The following is a 16356-nucleotide window of genomic DNA, read 5'->3' on the forward strand; positions in this document are numbered from 1 at the left end:
GTAAAGCCAGTCTTTTTTACTAGTGCTGAAGGGCCTCAGCCCAAAACATCAACTTACTCTTTTACACAGATGCTGCCTGGCCTGCTGAGTTCCTCCAGCATTTTCTGTCTGTTGCTTTCTTATTACTCTCCATGTACTTTATGAAGCCAGTTCCAGTAATGTAGAAAGCTCCCCACCCTTCGTAAAAAGCATGACAGGAACTCTCTCAAAACCCCTTCACACTTCTTTCTTCCGCCAGAATTCTACGATGTTTGTAGTGGGTATTATCTACAAAATGCACCCAGGCAAGTCCAGCACCAGCTCGCAAACCTGCACACCCCCAGCGGCAAAGAGACTTCAGATTTCCCCTCCAGGTTACACACCATTGGCAACATATAGTCATGTGGGCACCAAAGTAGCGTAGCAATTATAGGTATCCTTTAGTCTCGTGAGACCATGGATTTGTGCCTTGGAAGGTTTCCAGGGCACAGGGCTGGGCAGAGTTGTATGGAAGACTGGCAGTTGCCCATGCTGCAAGTCTCCCCTCTCCACGCCACCGATGTTGTCCAAGGGAAGGGCACTAGGGCCAATACAGCTTGGCACTGGTGTCGTCGCAGATCAATGTGTGGTTAGGTGCCTTGCTCACACTGCCTCAGTTGAGGCTCGAACCAGTGACCTTCATATCACTAGACCGGCGCCTTATCCACTTGGCCACGCGCCAACACAATTGTTGCATAGCAGTTCGCACGCTGCTATTACAGCTTGGAGTGTTGAATTTTGGAGTTCATTTCCGGCTCCATCTGTAAGGAGTTTGTACATTCTGTCCATGACCAAGTGGGTTTCCTCCAGGTGCTCCAGATTTCTTCCAAAATTCTAAGACATACTGGTTAGTAGGTTAATTGGTTATTGTAAATTGTTCTGTGATTAGTTGACTGGTGTTAAAAGTTTGTACATCCTTCCCATGAGCACATGGATTTCCTGCCAGTGCTCCAGTTTCCTCCCACATTGCACAGAGGTACCAGTTAGGTGGTTAATTGGTCATTGTAAATTGTCCTATGACGAGGCTAGGATTAAATAGGTGGGATGCAGGACAGTGCAACTTGTTGGACCAGAAGAACCTATTCTATGCTGTACCTCTAAATAAATTCATTCAAAATCCTGCAAATCACTATTCACTGTGGCAGTACCTACATCAGTCGAAGAACGGTGGTTCAGAACGTTATTTCATGGCCCCCTTCCTGAGATCAATTAGGGATGGACAATAAATACCGGGGAATGGCAAAGGAGCAACATCTGCTGCTGCCATTTCTAGTCTGTCTCTTGTTTGTGAACAAGATAGCATAAGGTCTCGCAGAATGTCAAGTTATTAGAGAAGTGGGGATCACAGGGAATCCAATTTCATGGAAGGGGCCTGTTGAAAGGGGGGTTTATAGAACTTGAACTTAATGAGAGTCCAAAATATTACATGGATGAGAGAAGCTAGTGGAATAACATGACGTGGGTTGGAGGGTCAATCGAATTTTAATTCTCCACAGGTATCAGGTTGACCAAGGAGATTCACAAACCCCGTACTCCATAAAATAACAATAAAAATAAATTACAAGAATCATAAAGAAATACATGTTTTATTTTGTAGAAGGACTCATTAGAGCTACAGGCACCTCACACGTTTGAAAAGCCATTCAATGTTCTTGTATAAATGAGATTTTTTTTCCATAAATCTTATGGGGATATGATTAACTGCGTTAAATTGAATGCGTATGCATATAATTTTTTGCAGATGTGTGTGTCCAACCATATTCTTCGTAGACGTTTGCAGTTAATCGTTGTAATTTACGTTGTATGAAAACACACTAGGAATTAAGCCGTTCTCCGTGTCGGGGCATGTGGAGGCGGCGGGAACACGCAAATCTCCAATTTTGCAACAACTTTCCCTCGCAAACGCTAACTGATTTCTAATCCCGGCTAATAAAGAAAATGTGTTTTAGCACAATTATAGTACTCGTTTCCGAAGTCTGATCTTATTATCCAGATACAATAAATAGCAGCGAAAAGCACATTCAGACAAGTTTGCTATTTTAGCAATTTCCGCTGTAACCAATGTCATGCCAAGTATTTATAGACTTAGATTAAGACCTTTTGTCAACATATTTGCTTTGTTTGAGAACGTGGGGACGCTTTTCAATATTTAGACAGAGTAATGTGTACAGGTACTGTATTTAAAAAGTTGAATTTTTCAATAGGATCTTGAACTAATGTAGAAAAACAAAACATGAAATAAAAAATTACTTGTAACCTTTACTGCCACATTGGATTCCAACGTGTGATTAAACGTCTATTAGTTAATTGCTAAATAACAGTAATAACTGTGTAACTCAACATTAGCATCAAAATGAAATGTTGATAACTCTTGGCGATTTAGTTTGTGGAATGTGTGGAGATTCAATAGGAAAGAGACGGGGAAGCGCGCTAAGACTATAACTCTGCCACGGTTAAAAAAAAATCCGAGATTCTTTTCCAGAACAAGAATCATTTGGAGCGGATGTTTGACTTGGGCAAGATGAGCCGAACGGTCTTTTCCAAATGTTTTAACAACAACCCCTCACTTTACGTCAGCAAAACCAAAGAGCTGATTATTGAGTACAGGAGGAGGAAACCAGAGGTCCTTCTGCCAGTCCTCATCGGGAGATCGGAGATGGAGAGGGTCAGTAACTTTAAATTTCTTGACGTTATAATTTCAGCGAATCTATCCTGGGACTTGCGCGTAAGTGCCATAACAAAGCAGGCACGGTTCGTCTTCTACTTTCTTAAAACTTTGCGCAGGTTCGGCATATCATCTAAAACTTTAACAAACTTCTATAGATCCGTGAGTATACTGACTAGTTGCATCATTGCCGGGTACGGAAATGACCATGAAAGGAAAAACCTACAAAAAGCAATGGATGCAGCCCAATCCGTCACAGGAAAAAGTTCAAATCAAAGGACATATAAGTTACTATATACAAACTTGCAATTCATTTTCTTGTGGATACACTTAGCAAATCTATAGAATAGTAACTATAACAGGATCAACGAAAGATCAAGTGGAGTGCGCAAGACAACAAACTGTGCAAATAAATAGCAACAAATACGGAGAACATGAAATAATGCAATAAAGACTCCTCAATGTAATATCATTGGTTTAGGAACATCTTAATAATGGGGCAAGTGAGCGTAGTTATCCCGTTTTATTCAAGACCTGATGGTTAAGGGATAGTAATTGTTAGTGAACCTCATGGTGTGAGTCCTGTGGTCTTGTGCCTCCTACCCGATGGCAGCAGTGAGAAGAAAGCATGGCCTGGATGATGACGATCTCCGATGATGGATGCCGCTTTCCTATAACGGCGTTTCATGCGGATGTGCTCAGTTGTTGGGAGGGCTTTACCATGATGTACTAGGCCAAATCCATTACCTTCTCTAGGAATTTCTATTCAAAGCCAATGGTATATCAATGCCAAGCCACGATGCAGCCAGTCAATATACTCTCAACTGTATGTCATTGAAAGCCCTCCCCATCATAAAATATTAATTCATAACTACCACCGAGCACATGTACAAGGACAACTGCCACAAGAAAGCAGCGTCCTTCATGAAGGATCCCACCATCCTGGCCACACTCTCTTCTCACTGCTACCATCAAACAGGGGGTACAGGAGCCTCAGGTCCCACACCACCAGGTTCAGAAACCGTTAATACCCTTCAACCATCAAACTCATGAACCAGCATGGATAACTTCACTCACTTCAACACTAAACTGATTCTATAACCTATGGACTCACTTCCTCCTGCTGTCCATTATGCCTTTTTTGCTGGCGTTTAGGGCAGCAATGAAGGTTCTCCATCTCGGTTGCAATGTTCGGGGCTTTCTTCGTCTTCCTGTCAGTTTTCACTACTGTCAGTCATGTAAGTGCCGGCTGGAGAGTCAAGAATACCTTCGCACACAGATATGGAAGGTTCTTTATTGCTGTTTCTGTAACAGTTTTGTTTGACCAGTCAGGGTTGTTAGCCCTGAGCTGAACCCCCTGGAGGATCTATAGACCACTCTTTGTCTGGCCCTTAACCTTTATCCTGCTTGTCATGGGTGACCCTACCAAGAGCCAAAGCATAAGACCCTGACTCCAGTCAACATAGCCCTCGGGGTCACTGAGGCATGCAAGCCTCCAAATGATGAAAGGTTGTAGTCCTCTTGGAGTTGACTCACTTTCACGGACTCCTCAAATCAGGGTTTCAATATTATTTATTTACTTGATATGTTTTTTCCCTCTGTGTGTATATGCATCTTCTTTTGCACATTGATCGTTATCAGTCTTTCTGCATGTTTTTATTGATCCTTTTGTATTTCTTTGTATCTGTTGTGAATGCCCACAAGAATATGAATCTCTGGGGTTGTATATGTGACATATAAGTACTTTGGATAACACATTTATTTTGAAATTTGAACTGTAGGTGCTGATGACTCTTCGATCCTAAATATTGCTTCTGCCTCTCCACAGTATCTGCTGACAAGTAATTCAATGAAACTGGTCTAGTCATAAAATTGGCTATTTATTAACTTCTAAGCCCATTGAAATTTTCGACGTAAGACTCACCGGGTGCTTGATACTGTACAGATGCACTGCAAAAAGAAACATGCTGCGTGGCCACTTTATTGGGTACACCTGAACACATGCTGGTTAATGCAAAAGCCTAATCAGCCAGCCACGTGTCAGCCATTCAAAGCATGCAGACATGGTCAAGAGGTTCAGTTGTTATTCAGACCAAACATCAGAATGGGGGAGGAAATGTGATTACGTGACTTTGACCGTCAAATGATTGTTGTGCCAGACAGAGTGGCTTGAATATCTTAGAAACGGCTGATCTGGGACTTTCACACCCAACAGGCTCTCGCGTTTACAAAAAAAGGTACAGAAAGTCCAATAAGCAGTGATTCTGTGGGGGGGGGGGAATGCCTTGTTAATGAGAGAGGTCAGAGGAGAATGGCCAGTCTAGTTCAAGCTGACAGAAAGGTGACAGTAATTCAAATAACTAACAGTGGTGTGCAGAAGAACATCTTTGAACGCACTTGTGTGTTTCACCTTGAAGTGGGTGGGCTACAGTTGTAGAAGACCACTGGTGGTACCTAATAAAATGGCCACTTAGTGTCTGTCTTTATAACTTCCTTGTTACAAAGTCAGTAAACTACTTGTAAATATTGGAAAATTACAGTTGTAAACATGACCGAGTAACCCGCAGCAATAACCCAGACGCGTATTGTTCGAACGACTAATGTTCAGAACTTAGTAAAAGTTACCTACTGGCCTGGATGCGTACTTTTGGTTGATATCCTCTGGGGGCGGGAGGGGGTGGAATCGGCCAGTTTGAGGTAACATTAAAGACAGACAGCAAAAAAAATCACAACTTGCCACTATCTTACTGGCTGCTGTCAACCCGCCCACAACGACGCGTTTGTTTCACAAGCCTACCCGGCCCAATTATTTAAGGAGGGGTTGGAAATTCGCAGACCATATTCAATGTGAGAAGTGCAGGAAAGTCCAGGGACTGTGATTTGAGAATTAACTCTCCGTGATGGACAAGAACGTCTTCGTGACACCCTTTGTTTTCGCCGTACTGTGCCATTTCATCGGCGGCAACCCCACTTATGGTAAGTAAGGTGGCCAATACAGTTCTCCAGTACTTCGTCTGAAGCAGCCGCAACACGGGTATACTCGCAAACAATTGGTTTAATACCAAAGGCGAGGCTTAAAGTTCTTGTAAGTAATTCGATATGTGAAGGGATACGAGATACTGTTAGCAAAATAGCGAAATAATGGAATTATGATACTTGGAAATGTTCGGTGCGCGAGGTGCTCGGTAAAACAGTATATTCTCTGATTTTTTTTAAAAACATATTTCATTTGATGTATTTCGCAGCTATCAGTAGCAACCTGTGCTAGAAATTGGCGATTTATTTCTGTGTGATTGTCCTCATGATGCACCCGCTAAAGCCCATGGATTAAATATGTACTAACATTTTGGATGAATTTAATGATAAATCGTTGCACAGATATCTAACAGAGTGGTCTTTTTGATAGGTTCATTCTATTCCCATAGAGGACCCCGCCCCAAGCGCCAACCTGTTTCAGATTCTGATTAGCCTGCTATGGATTTAGTTTTTTTAAAAAAACGATTTTTTAAAAAACTTTTAAAATCACCATTTGATATATTGCTTTTGGTTTCTTAAAAGACAACTCTCAACTCTCGGTGTCAAAAGTCAGAGAGAAGTGACAGAACTGGGGAGAGGGACACTCTAAACGAAAACAACACGCGAAGCTGAAACTGTGAGTGTGTGTGTGTGGTGAGAGAGAGAGAGAGAGCGAGGGATGAAGGAGGGTAGGAGGTGCGTGGAGAAAGGAGAGACAGTGTAAAGAGGTTTGGGCTGTGAATGAAGAAGCGCAAACAAGGAATCTAAGTCCATAAACTGAAAGCCAAGTGTTTGTTTTGGCTTGTGTGTTAGGGTGGAAGCGCAGATGGGGCCATTGATAAGGGGGGGGGGTGGCGAAGAGAGGAATGGAAAGTTGATGGAAACAACTGGAATTCTGCAGATGCTGCAAATTCAAGCAACACACATCAAAGTTGCTGGTGAACGCAGCAGGCCTAGAGATGCTGCCTGGCCTGCTGCGTTCATCAGCAACTTTGATGAAAGTTGATGGAAACGGTTTACTTCCAGCGTTCAGTTTAACGGCATCCCGCATTCCTTCACATAGCGCACTAAGAGGCAGTGACTTGATTTTCAGTGAGCCATGTTGGAGAAGTTAAAGGACCTTAAACCGAAGGTTAATGATCACTGCCAGTACCGTGTGGCACTGCGGGATCTGTGAGTTTTCACAGCACCGTCCAAGCTCAGCTAACTTGCTGGTTGCTGGTAGGACTGGGCGGGGAGGCCGCTGACTACTTTTGCGCCGCCGCCGCCTCCAGTCGCTGGGACCGCAGTGTAGAGCCGTGGGGCGTCCCGGGACAACCCTCCTAGAAAGTGGAGGATGGGTAGCTGATCTTGCACCGCGGCATTAAACAACCTTAAAATAAGCCAAATTACTGCAAAGTAAACGGATTCGCTGAAAGCACGTTAAATAAGAAGTCGAAGTTGACTGTAGGGTCTGCATTTTGATTCGTGATTGGCTCCTCAGAAAGTGGTCCCAATCCCACTAGTTTAATTAAAACAAAGATACAAATATTATAAACTCCGGGGACTCGAGGCAATATCGAGAGTTTTGGTTTTGTGAATGAGCAGCAAAGACCGCTCCCAGGCATGGAAGCAAGATGATGCCAATAACGCTCAGCGTCCTGCGGGATGAGTTCCGCCCACCGCAAGACTTTATTTGTGCTCCAATTATTCCATCGCTGCAAACATTCCTTGAATCGCAGATTAACGTTAGTAAATGCCATGCAAGTATTTCTCGCAAATATAGTTCTTAACAAAAGCCTTGTTTGACATACTACGACCTCCGATGTAAACCATTTTTGTAGATTATTTCCTCACAGACTGAATGTATAATCTATTCAATTGGTAGGCGATAGGGCATTTAAATGCACCAGGTATCATTGCATAGGAAAACATAAATGCAGAAACAAAATGACCACCTGTCACAATGGTGGGGGCATTGGGAGCAAGAGTGGACCCAAATGCAAGACACATCTTGTGAGGTTAATTAAATTTAGTTTATTGTTCGATATCAGGAGAGCTAGGCAGGAGCAGGAGTGGCGAACTGGACAAGGATTGTGGACTACGTCTAGGCTGGGACCAAGGGTTTGGGCTAGGACTCCGAATCGGCTCCCAGAACTAGAGGAGACATGAAGAGGCTAGGGTATGGACTCCGAGCCCGAGACTGGGCAAGGACTCAGTACCTGGGTCTTGCCTTGGGCTCGGACCCCAGAACCAGGCATGGACATGACATGGGCTAGGGAGAGGAGGAACATGGAAAACAGAGCCTCGGTCTCGGGAGAGCAGGTACACGGAACCATGGACACATACACAGAACACAGAGTCGGGACCCCTCCTTGGGTACAGGACATAGGGCCGGGACTCTCACACAGAACAGAGAGCTGGGACCCCTCCTTGGGTACAGGACATAGGGCCGGGACTCATGACCCTCCACGGGGCAACGGCAAGATGGCCTGACTTACCCCACAGAGGCGAGGACCAGACAAGACAAGACCAACACGAATGAACACCAGACAGTACCTATCTAGCTCCGGCGATGGAACTAGACCGAAGTGCAGGCAGGGGCTGCAGACGAGGGCTAGAGGCGAGAGGGGCAGAGAAGGGATTCAGACAAGGGGGTAGGACAGGAATCACAGACCGCCAGGGCCAGGACTTGACTCAGAACTGGGAAGCCGCCAGGGCCAGGACTTGACGGTACTTGAATGCCGCCAGGGCCAGGACTCGACGGTGCTAGAATGCCACCAGGGCCAGGACTTGACTTGGTGCTTGAATGCCGCCAGGGACAGGACTTGACTTGGTGCTTGAATGCCACCAGGGCCAGGACTTGACTTGGTGCTTGAATGCCACCAGGGCCAGGACTTGACTTGGTGCTAGAATGCCGCCAGGGCCAGGACTTGACTTGGTGCTTGAATGCCGCCAAGGCCAGGACTTGACTTGGTGCTAGAATGCCGCCAGGGCCAGGACTTGACTTGGTGCTTGAATACCGCCAGGGCCAGGGCTTGACTTGGTGCTAGAATGTCGCCAGGGCCAGGACTTGACTTGGTGCTAGAATGCCACCGGAGCCAGGACTTGACTTGGAGCCTCCAGGTCGTGGCGAGCTCTCGACTCGACCCGGAAACAGTAGACAGCGGTTCTTGATTCCCTCCGGCAGGTTAACTGATGGACCCACCTCGGTGAGGAAACTTTGCAGGCTCGCTTTGGCGAGGTAACTTGACAGGGTTGCTCCGGTGAGGAAAGGCAAATTACCGGCACTCGCTTCGGGTGGAGACTAGGCTTGCTCCGGCCAGATGACATTGGCACGCCATACCTTTGGTGACTTTGCAGACGCTCCCGCGCCGAACGGCTGAAAGCCAGAGACTATAAATTACCGGTCCAGCCGAGCATTAATTGCCTCTCATCACCATAGCCAAGGGACACGAGAAAACAGGGAATCAACAGTCCGGATCGTAACATAAACAAGCTAAATTTAAAGGGACCCCGATCCAGACCATGACACCACCTCATAAGTGAAAGTTTTGTTTTATCTGTGTTGCCTTGTTGGAAACGTCAGCGGTGGCTGAACTGGTTGCTGTTTTGTATCTGGGCCTAAAAGTTACCCTCGAGAAACCTCAAATACAGACATCTCAGCTGAACCTCCAGTCTGGTGTTGAAAGACTGCCTGAAGTGCCAGTCTACCGATGAGATGCCCAATATGTCCTCATAAGATAAAGATGAACTCTTAGATCTCCCAAACTACCTTGACATGACCCTTGCACCTTGTATTTGTCTATGTGCGCTGCACTTTCTCTGTAACTGTTACAATAAATCCTGTATCCCTGTAGACGGGTAGGGTTAGAACCATTGACCTTAGAGGAGGTCGGTGTCATGGGCCCAAGACCTGTACTGTGTTGAAGTGTTCTATGTTCTATTCTGATACTGTTTTCCTTTTGTACTACTTTGAACTTGGAATGATCCACCTGGAAGGCATGCAAACAAAGGATTTTCACTGTATCTTGGTAACAATAAACCAATTACCAATGTGTGGCAGGTGATGTAAAAGGTTCAAGATGGACTCTGTTCTTTAATGATATTTGTTTAACTTCGCTCAGGCAGCCTTGTTTTTCTGCAGTGTGGCAGAGGGCACAGTTCCAAACCGCTTCATTGGTTGTAAACACCTTGTATCATCACTTCACGTTCCCGGGCCATGGGAACCAGTCCTGGGGGTGGTAGGACTGGTGACAACTTAACAGTAAGTGAGCACCTGGGCACGACCAGGACCAATGTCCTCGGGCAGGGGTTCCTAACCTGGGGTTCATGGCTATATTTCATTGGGAGTTTGAGAAGGTTTGGTTTGCCACCTAAAACACTTGAAAATTTCTACAGGTGTACTGTGGAGAGCACCCTGGCAGGCTGCATCACCATCTGGTATCCAAAAGAAGCAACAACAAGTTGTAAAATTAGTCAGCTCCATTATGGGTACTAGCCTCCATAGGACCGGTGCCTCAGAAAGCAGTGTCCATTATTAAGGATCCTCATCACCCAGGACAGGCTCTCTTCTCATTGTTTCCATCAGGAAGGAGGTACACCCCCTGAAGGCACACACTGAGTGATTCAGGAACAGCTTCTTGCCTTCTGCCATCCAATTTATAAATGGATATTGAACCCACGAACACTACCTCACTTTTTTTTCTGTTTTTGAGCTATTTTCAATAATTTTAACTATTTTGACATATCCATATATATATGAACTTACTGTATTTTATTTATTTTTCTATATTTATCATGTATTACATCGTACTGCTGCTGGTAAGTTAACGACATATGCTGGTGATATTAAACCTGATTCTGATTCTGGTAAGGCTCGACAGCATTAAACAGGCTGGGAACCCCTGTCCTCAGGGGATTCTTTACTAGTGCTATTGGGGAGGGTTTAAACTAACACGCAGGGGGATGGGAATGCAGACAGAAAGACAGTGAGTAACAATGCAGAGGCCAAAGCACAAATTAGAAAAGAAAAAAAGGTCAGGGTGGAGTACAGCAATGTCAAATGTAAAGGACATAAAGTTACTAGATTCTGAAAGGACAACGAGTATAAGGGCACTTTATCTGAATGCACATAGTATTTGAAACTAGGCCAGTGAGCTTGTGACTCAAGGGGGGGATGATTTAGTGATTATTACAGAAACATGTTTTGCAGGGTGCAAATGATGGGAATTAAATATCCAAGGGCATCAAGGAATATGGAAAGATAGGCAGGTAGATATGGGAGGTGGGATAATGCTCTTCACCAAGGATGAGATATGAGTGACGGTGAGAGACGATATACAATCTAAGAAGCAGAATGTTCAGCCCATTTGAGTAGAGATTAGGAATAGTAAACAGAAAAAAAAATCACTGGTGGAGTTGACCACCGAATAACATCGTTGTAGTGGCACAGGCAATAAACAAAGATTTAATAGTCATAGTCATAATCATACTTTATTGATCCCGGGGGAAATTGGTTTTCGTTACACAGTTGCACCATAAATAATCAAATAGTAATAAAACCATAAATAATTAAATAGTAATATGTAAATTATGCCAGGAAATAAGTCCAGGACCAGCCCATTGGCTCAGGGTGTCTGACCCTCCAAGGGAGAAGTTGTAAAGTTTGATGGCTACAGGGAGGAATGACTTCCTATGACGCTCTGTGTTGCATCTTGGTGGAATGAGTCTCTGGCTGAATGTACTCCTGTGCCCAACCAGTACATTATGTAGTGGATGGGAGGCATTGTCCAAGATGGCATGCAACTTGGACAGCATCCTCTTTTCAGACACCACCGTCAGAGAGTCCAGTTACATCCCCACAACAACACCGGCCTTACGAATGAGTTTGTTGATTCCATTGGTGTCTGCTACCCTCAGCCTGCTGCCCCAGCATACAACAGCAAACATAGCACTGGCCACCACAGACTCGTAGAACATCCTCAGCATTGTCCGGCAGATGTAAAGGACCTCAGTTTCCTCAGGAAATAGAGATGGCTCTGACCCTTCTTGTGTGTAAGAATGGAACAGTAGTTGGCATCGGGGGACTTTTGCTTGCATATGGATTGAGAAAATCAAGTTAGTCAAGGCAGTCTTGAAAAGGACTTCATAGAATGCATCTGTAGTAGCATTTTAGTGAACCTACAAGGGAAAATGCTGTCCAAGATCTGGCCCTGTGCAATGAGACAGGTAAAGTTAATGATCTTGTAGCTAGGGATCCTGTTGGGAAGAGTGATCACAGTATGATTGAATATCTCATACAAATGGAGGGAGATAGTGTATTACACCTAAATAAGGGAGACTACAGCAGAGTGAAGGAGGAGCTGGCTACCGAAGACTGGGAACACAGGCTATATGGTGAGACAGTTGAGAAGCTGTGGGAGAGTTTCAAAGAGATTTTCCCCGGTTCTCGTCAAAAGTATATTCCAGTTGAAAGCAAGGACAGGGAAGGTGGGGAAAGCCAGCCTTGGATAACTAGCCATATAAAAGAAGGCATCAAAATAAAAGCTCATGCTTACAAAGTCGCTAAGAGTAGTAGGAAACTGGAAAATTGGAAAACCATTAAAAAGCAATGAAGAATCACTAAGCAAGCAAGAAGGAAAGAGAAGATATATTATGAAGATAAACTAATACAAGATATAAAAACATATACTCGAAGTATCTGCAATTTATATAGAGCAGAAAAGGTTGGCTAAAGTGAACATAGATGCTTAGAAGATGAGAAGGGGGAATGAATATTGGGTAATTTGGAAGTGGCTGAGGCATCGAAAGTCTATTTTATGTCAGTGTTCACAGCAGGATACACCTAACTTGCCAAAGAGAGATGTTATGGATGCAATGGGAGGGGAGGACCTCAATACAATTGCTTTCACTGAATATTAATGAGCAAACTAGTGGGTCTAAAGATAAGCAAACCCTCAGGTTCTGATTGGATGCATCCTGAACTATGGAAAGAAATGGTGGAAGTTCCAGTGGATGTGTTTGTGATAATTTACCAAAATTCTCTAGAACCTGGGCAGGTCTCAGTGGATTGAAAGAGGGCAAATATCATACCACAGTTTTTAAAAGATTGTAGTCAAAATGTAGGTAACTATTGACCCAGTTGCCTTAACATTTGTACTTAGGGAAATGCTTGAAGCTATCTTTAAGAAAGAAATAGCAAGACATTTGGATAGAAATGGTTCTGTCAGGCAGATTCATAAAGGAGAAGGTCCTGTTTAACATACTTCCTGGAGTTCTTTGAAGATATACTGAGAACGATGAATAGAGGGGAACAGATGAATGTTGTATATTTGGATTTTCAGAAGGCATTCGATAAGGTGTTGCAAAAAAGACCTATTCTTAAGATAAGGATGTATGGAGTTGGAGGCAATGTATTAGTATGGAGAGAGGGCTGGTTAACCAATAGAAAGCAGAGACTTGGGATAAATGGTGTTTCTCTGGTTGGCTGTCAATAGTAAGAGGACTGCTAAGGGCATGGGTGCTGAATGTGCAACTGTTCATGGTATACATTAACAATTTGGAAGAGGGAACCGAGTGTAGCATATCTAAATCTTGAATGACACTAAATTGAGTATAAAAGCAAATTGTGCAGAGGATGCACAAAGTCTGGAGAGAGATATAGATAGATTAAGTGAATGGGCAGGGGTCTGGCAGATGGATTACAATGTTGGTAAAAGTGAGGTCATCCATTTTGGAAAGAAACATTGCAGATCAGATTATCATTGAAATGATGAAAGATTGCAGCATGCTGTTGAGCCGAGGACTTGGAGTGCTTGTGCATGAATCAGAGAAGGTTGGTTTGCAGGTCTAACAGGTTATCAAGAAGGCAAATGGAATGCTGGCCTTCATTCCCTGAGGGACTGAATTTAAGAGTAGGAAGATTATGTTGCAACTGTACAGGTAGTGGTGAGGCTACATAGCGTTCTTGTCTCCTTACTTGAGCTTTGGAGGAGGTGTAGAGAAGGTTCACCTGGTTGATTCTAGAGATGACAGAGTTAGCCTATGAGGAAAGGTGGAGTAACCTGAAACTATATTTGCTGGAATTCTGAATGAGAATTATAGAAACATATAAAAATATACCAGATAGAGACAGGAAAATTGTTTCCACTGGTAAGGGAGACTAGATCAAGGGGACAAAGCCTCAAGATTCGTTGGAATAGATATAAGATGGAGATGAGGAGAAACTGCTTTTCCCAGAGAGTAGTGAATCTGTGGAAATCTCTGTCAAGGAAAGCAGTAGAGGCTAACTCTTTTAGTATATTTAAGACACAACTAGATAGATTTTTGCATAGCAGGGGAATTAAGATTTGGGGGCAAAGGTGGGTAGCTGGAGCTGAGACTCCTTCCAGATCAGCCACGATCTTATGGAATAGTGGAACAGATTCGATGGGCCAGATGGCCTACTCCTGTTTGTATTTCTCATGTTATTATGTTCTTACTGTGAAAGGGACATGAAAGATGCAAGGTTGTCTTTAGTTTAAAAGCAGTTTGTCATGGGGGAGGTAAATGATAGTGAAAGCCTGAATATATTTACAATACTAATTCTTTGGACCATGAGGTCCTTGATCTGACCTGCACAACACTCATACTCAACACTCCTCAGCAATGGAACAGTGCAGACCACCTCTTGCACTACCATGAACTTGTCTCTGATTTTGTTGCACTGTCTCATTACTTATTGATGTTAGCATCCATCACTAAAGAGCCCTAGAAGTCAGGTCATCCTTTGTTCCCATTGCTACCATCAGGTAGGAGGTACAGAAGTCTGAAGGCACACACTCAGCGATTCAGTAACAGTTTCTTCCCCTCTGCTTTCTGAATGGACATTGTACCCATGGACACTACCTCACTACTTTTTAATTTCTATTTTTGTAGAACTTTTAATTTAATATTATAGATAGATATATATAAAATATACTTCACACACACACACATACTTAATGTAATTCACATTTTTTCTTTATTATCATGTATTGCATTGTATTGCTGCCATAAAATCAACAAATTTCATCACATATGCCAGTGATATTAAACCTGATTCTGAATCTTTTTCTTCACCGCCCTGTATAATTTATCTATAACATATGTTCTATGTATTGTCTGAATCTGCAAACCTGTGATGCTGCAGCAAAGACAAGTTTTTGTTTGTATCCATACGCTACTATACTTGCGCACATGACAATTGACTTGACAAGTTTATGGACGACCTTTGAGCAGTTTTGTGAATGTATTTAAATGCTCCTTCATCATTCACTTCATACTGGAACAAACAATACTACAGTATATTCTACTTGCTGTATATTTGGCCACTCATTTAACTTTTTTCCTACAGCTATTTTTATATCTTCCTCACCACACAATTTTCCCTCTTGTTTGTATCATCACAAACTTGGATACAATGCATTCTTTTCTTTCAGCCAAGCCATTAATATCAGTTGTAGACATCTAAAATCTTAGCTAGCACTGATCCCCATGATATCTCAATTGTTACAACTTGCCAACCTCAAGTGGAGCCATTTATTACTAAGAGAATGTCCTTTTGAGGAACAGGCACCGCACCAGAATTCCACCTCTTTGCTGTCAAGGTGAATAAAAATATCTTTGACTATCAGATGAAGTTAAGAGGCTACTAGAGATTTGCCGTATTTACCAGATTGGGTTCGAATGGTCTCTCTCTCTTGAAGCTGTTGGAGGATGGTGCCGTATTTCTGGGTTTTGGGCAAGGTTTAATCGATGTGGTTTGTGGATTGGACTCTGTAGTTCCTGTTATGATGTGTCTCTGGTTTCTTGGTACTCCTTTTTTGCTGTTATTTTGGGCGATTTTGATTGGGGTAGCCTGCAGATAGTGAACTGAACTGAATATGCCTGTATTCTTTAGATTTTGTGTTTTCTGTTCGATGTTTTTTGCTTGTTTTTTTTTGTTGCCGTTTTCCGTGTTTTTTTGTGCATGGGGGTCTGATATTTTTCTTTAAACTGGTTCCACAGTTTTCTTTGGTTTTCTTTCTTTTGTGGCTGTCTGTGGAGAAGATGAATCTCAGGGTTGTATACTGCATATATACTTTGATAATAAATGTACTTTGAACTTTGATAAAGTGGGTCAGCGTGGGCAGGTGGTTAAGTGGTTAAGGCATTGGACTAGTGACTTGAAGGTCGTGAGTTCGAGCCCCAGCTGAGGCAAAATGTATTGTGTCCTTGAGCAAGGCACTTAATCACACATTGCTCTGCGACGACACTGGTGCCAAGCCGTATGAGTCCTACGGCCCTTCCCTTGGACAACATTGGTGTCGTGGAAAGGGGAGACTTGCAGCATGGGCAACTACTGGTCTTCCATACAACCTTGCCCAGGCCTGCGCCCTGGAGAGTGAAGACTTTCCAGGTGCAGATCCATGGTCTCGCAAGACTAATGGATGCCTCACCCAATGAATGTTTAATGCCAATGCAAAGCAATCTCTACTTCCTGTCATGCAATCATAATTTCAAAACAACGTTTTGGATAAAGTCAGGCGACTAAGATCAAAGTTATTAAATGGTCATAGAATCCAGACATCAGCATAAAGTGCAGTTCTATAGTTTCTACCTTGCATGGAAATCTTTGCTGAAATTGTAGCATTATCAGTTTCAGTGGATGTAAATGT

At 43.4% G+C, this 16356-nt stretch overlaps 1 protein-coding gene across 2 annotated transcripts in view; it reads left to right on the forward strand.

Annotated features, from left to right (window-relative positions):
* Nucleotides 1-2561: 2561 nt before the first annotated feature.
* The window catches only part of fstl3 (follistatin-like 3 (secreted glycoprotein)), a 36117-nt gene continuing 22322 nt past the window's right edge, over nt 2562-16356 (forward strand). The window contains exon 1 of one of the 2 annotated variants that reach the window (XM_063032105.1): nt 2562-2683. Coding sequence is in view for 1 of the 2 variants with exons in the window: in XM_063032104.1 (XP_062888174.1) it covers nt 5584-5659 (76 nt within the window). In the remaining variant the exon portion in view is untranslated. Of the gene's footprint in view, nt 2684-5523; nt 5660-16356 lie in introns of those variants that run through there. The other variant, XM_063032104.1, reaches the window with a different exon arrangement.

Source organism: Mobula hypostoma, chromosome 24, assembly GCF_963921235.1.
Source record: "Mobula hypostoma chromosome 24, sMobHyp1.1, whole genome shotgun sequence".
NCBI lineage: Eukaryota > Metazoa > Chordata > Chondrichthyes > Myliobatiformes > Myliobatidae > Mobula > Mobula hypostoma.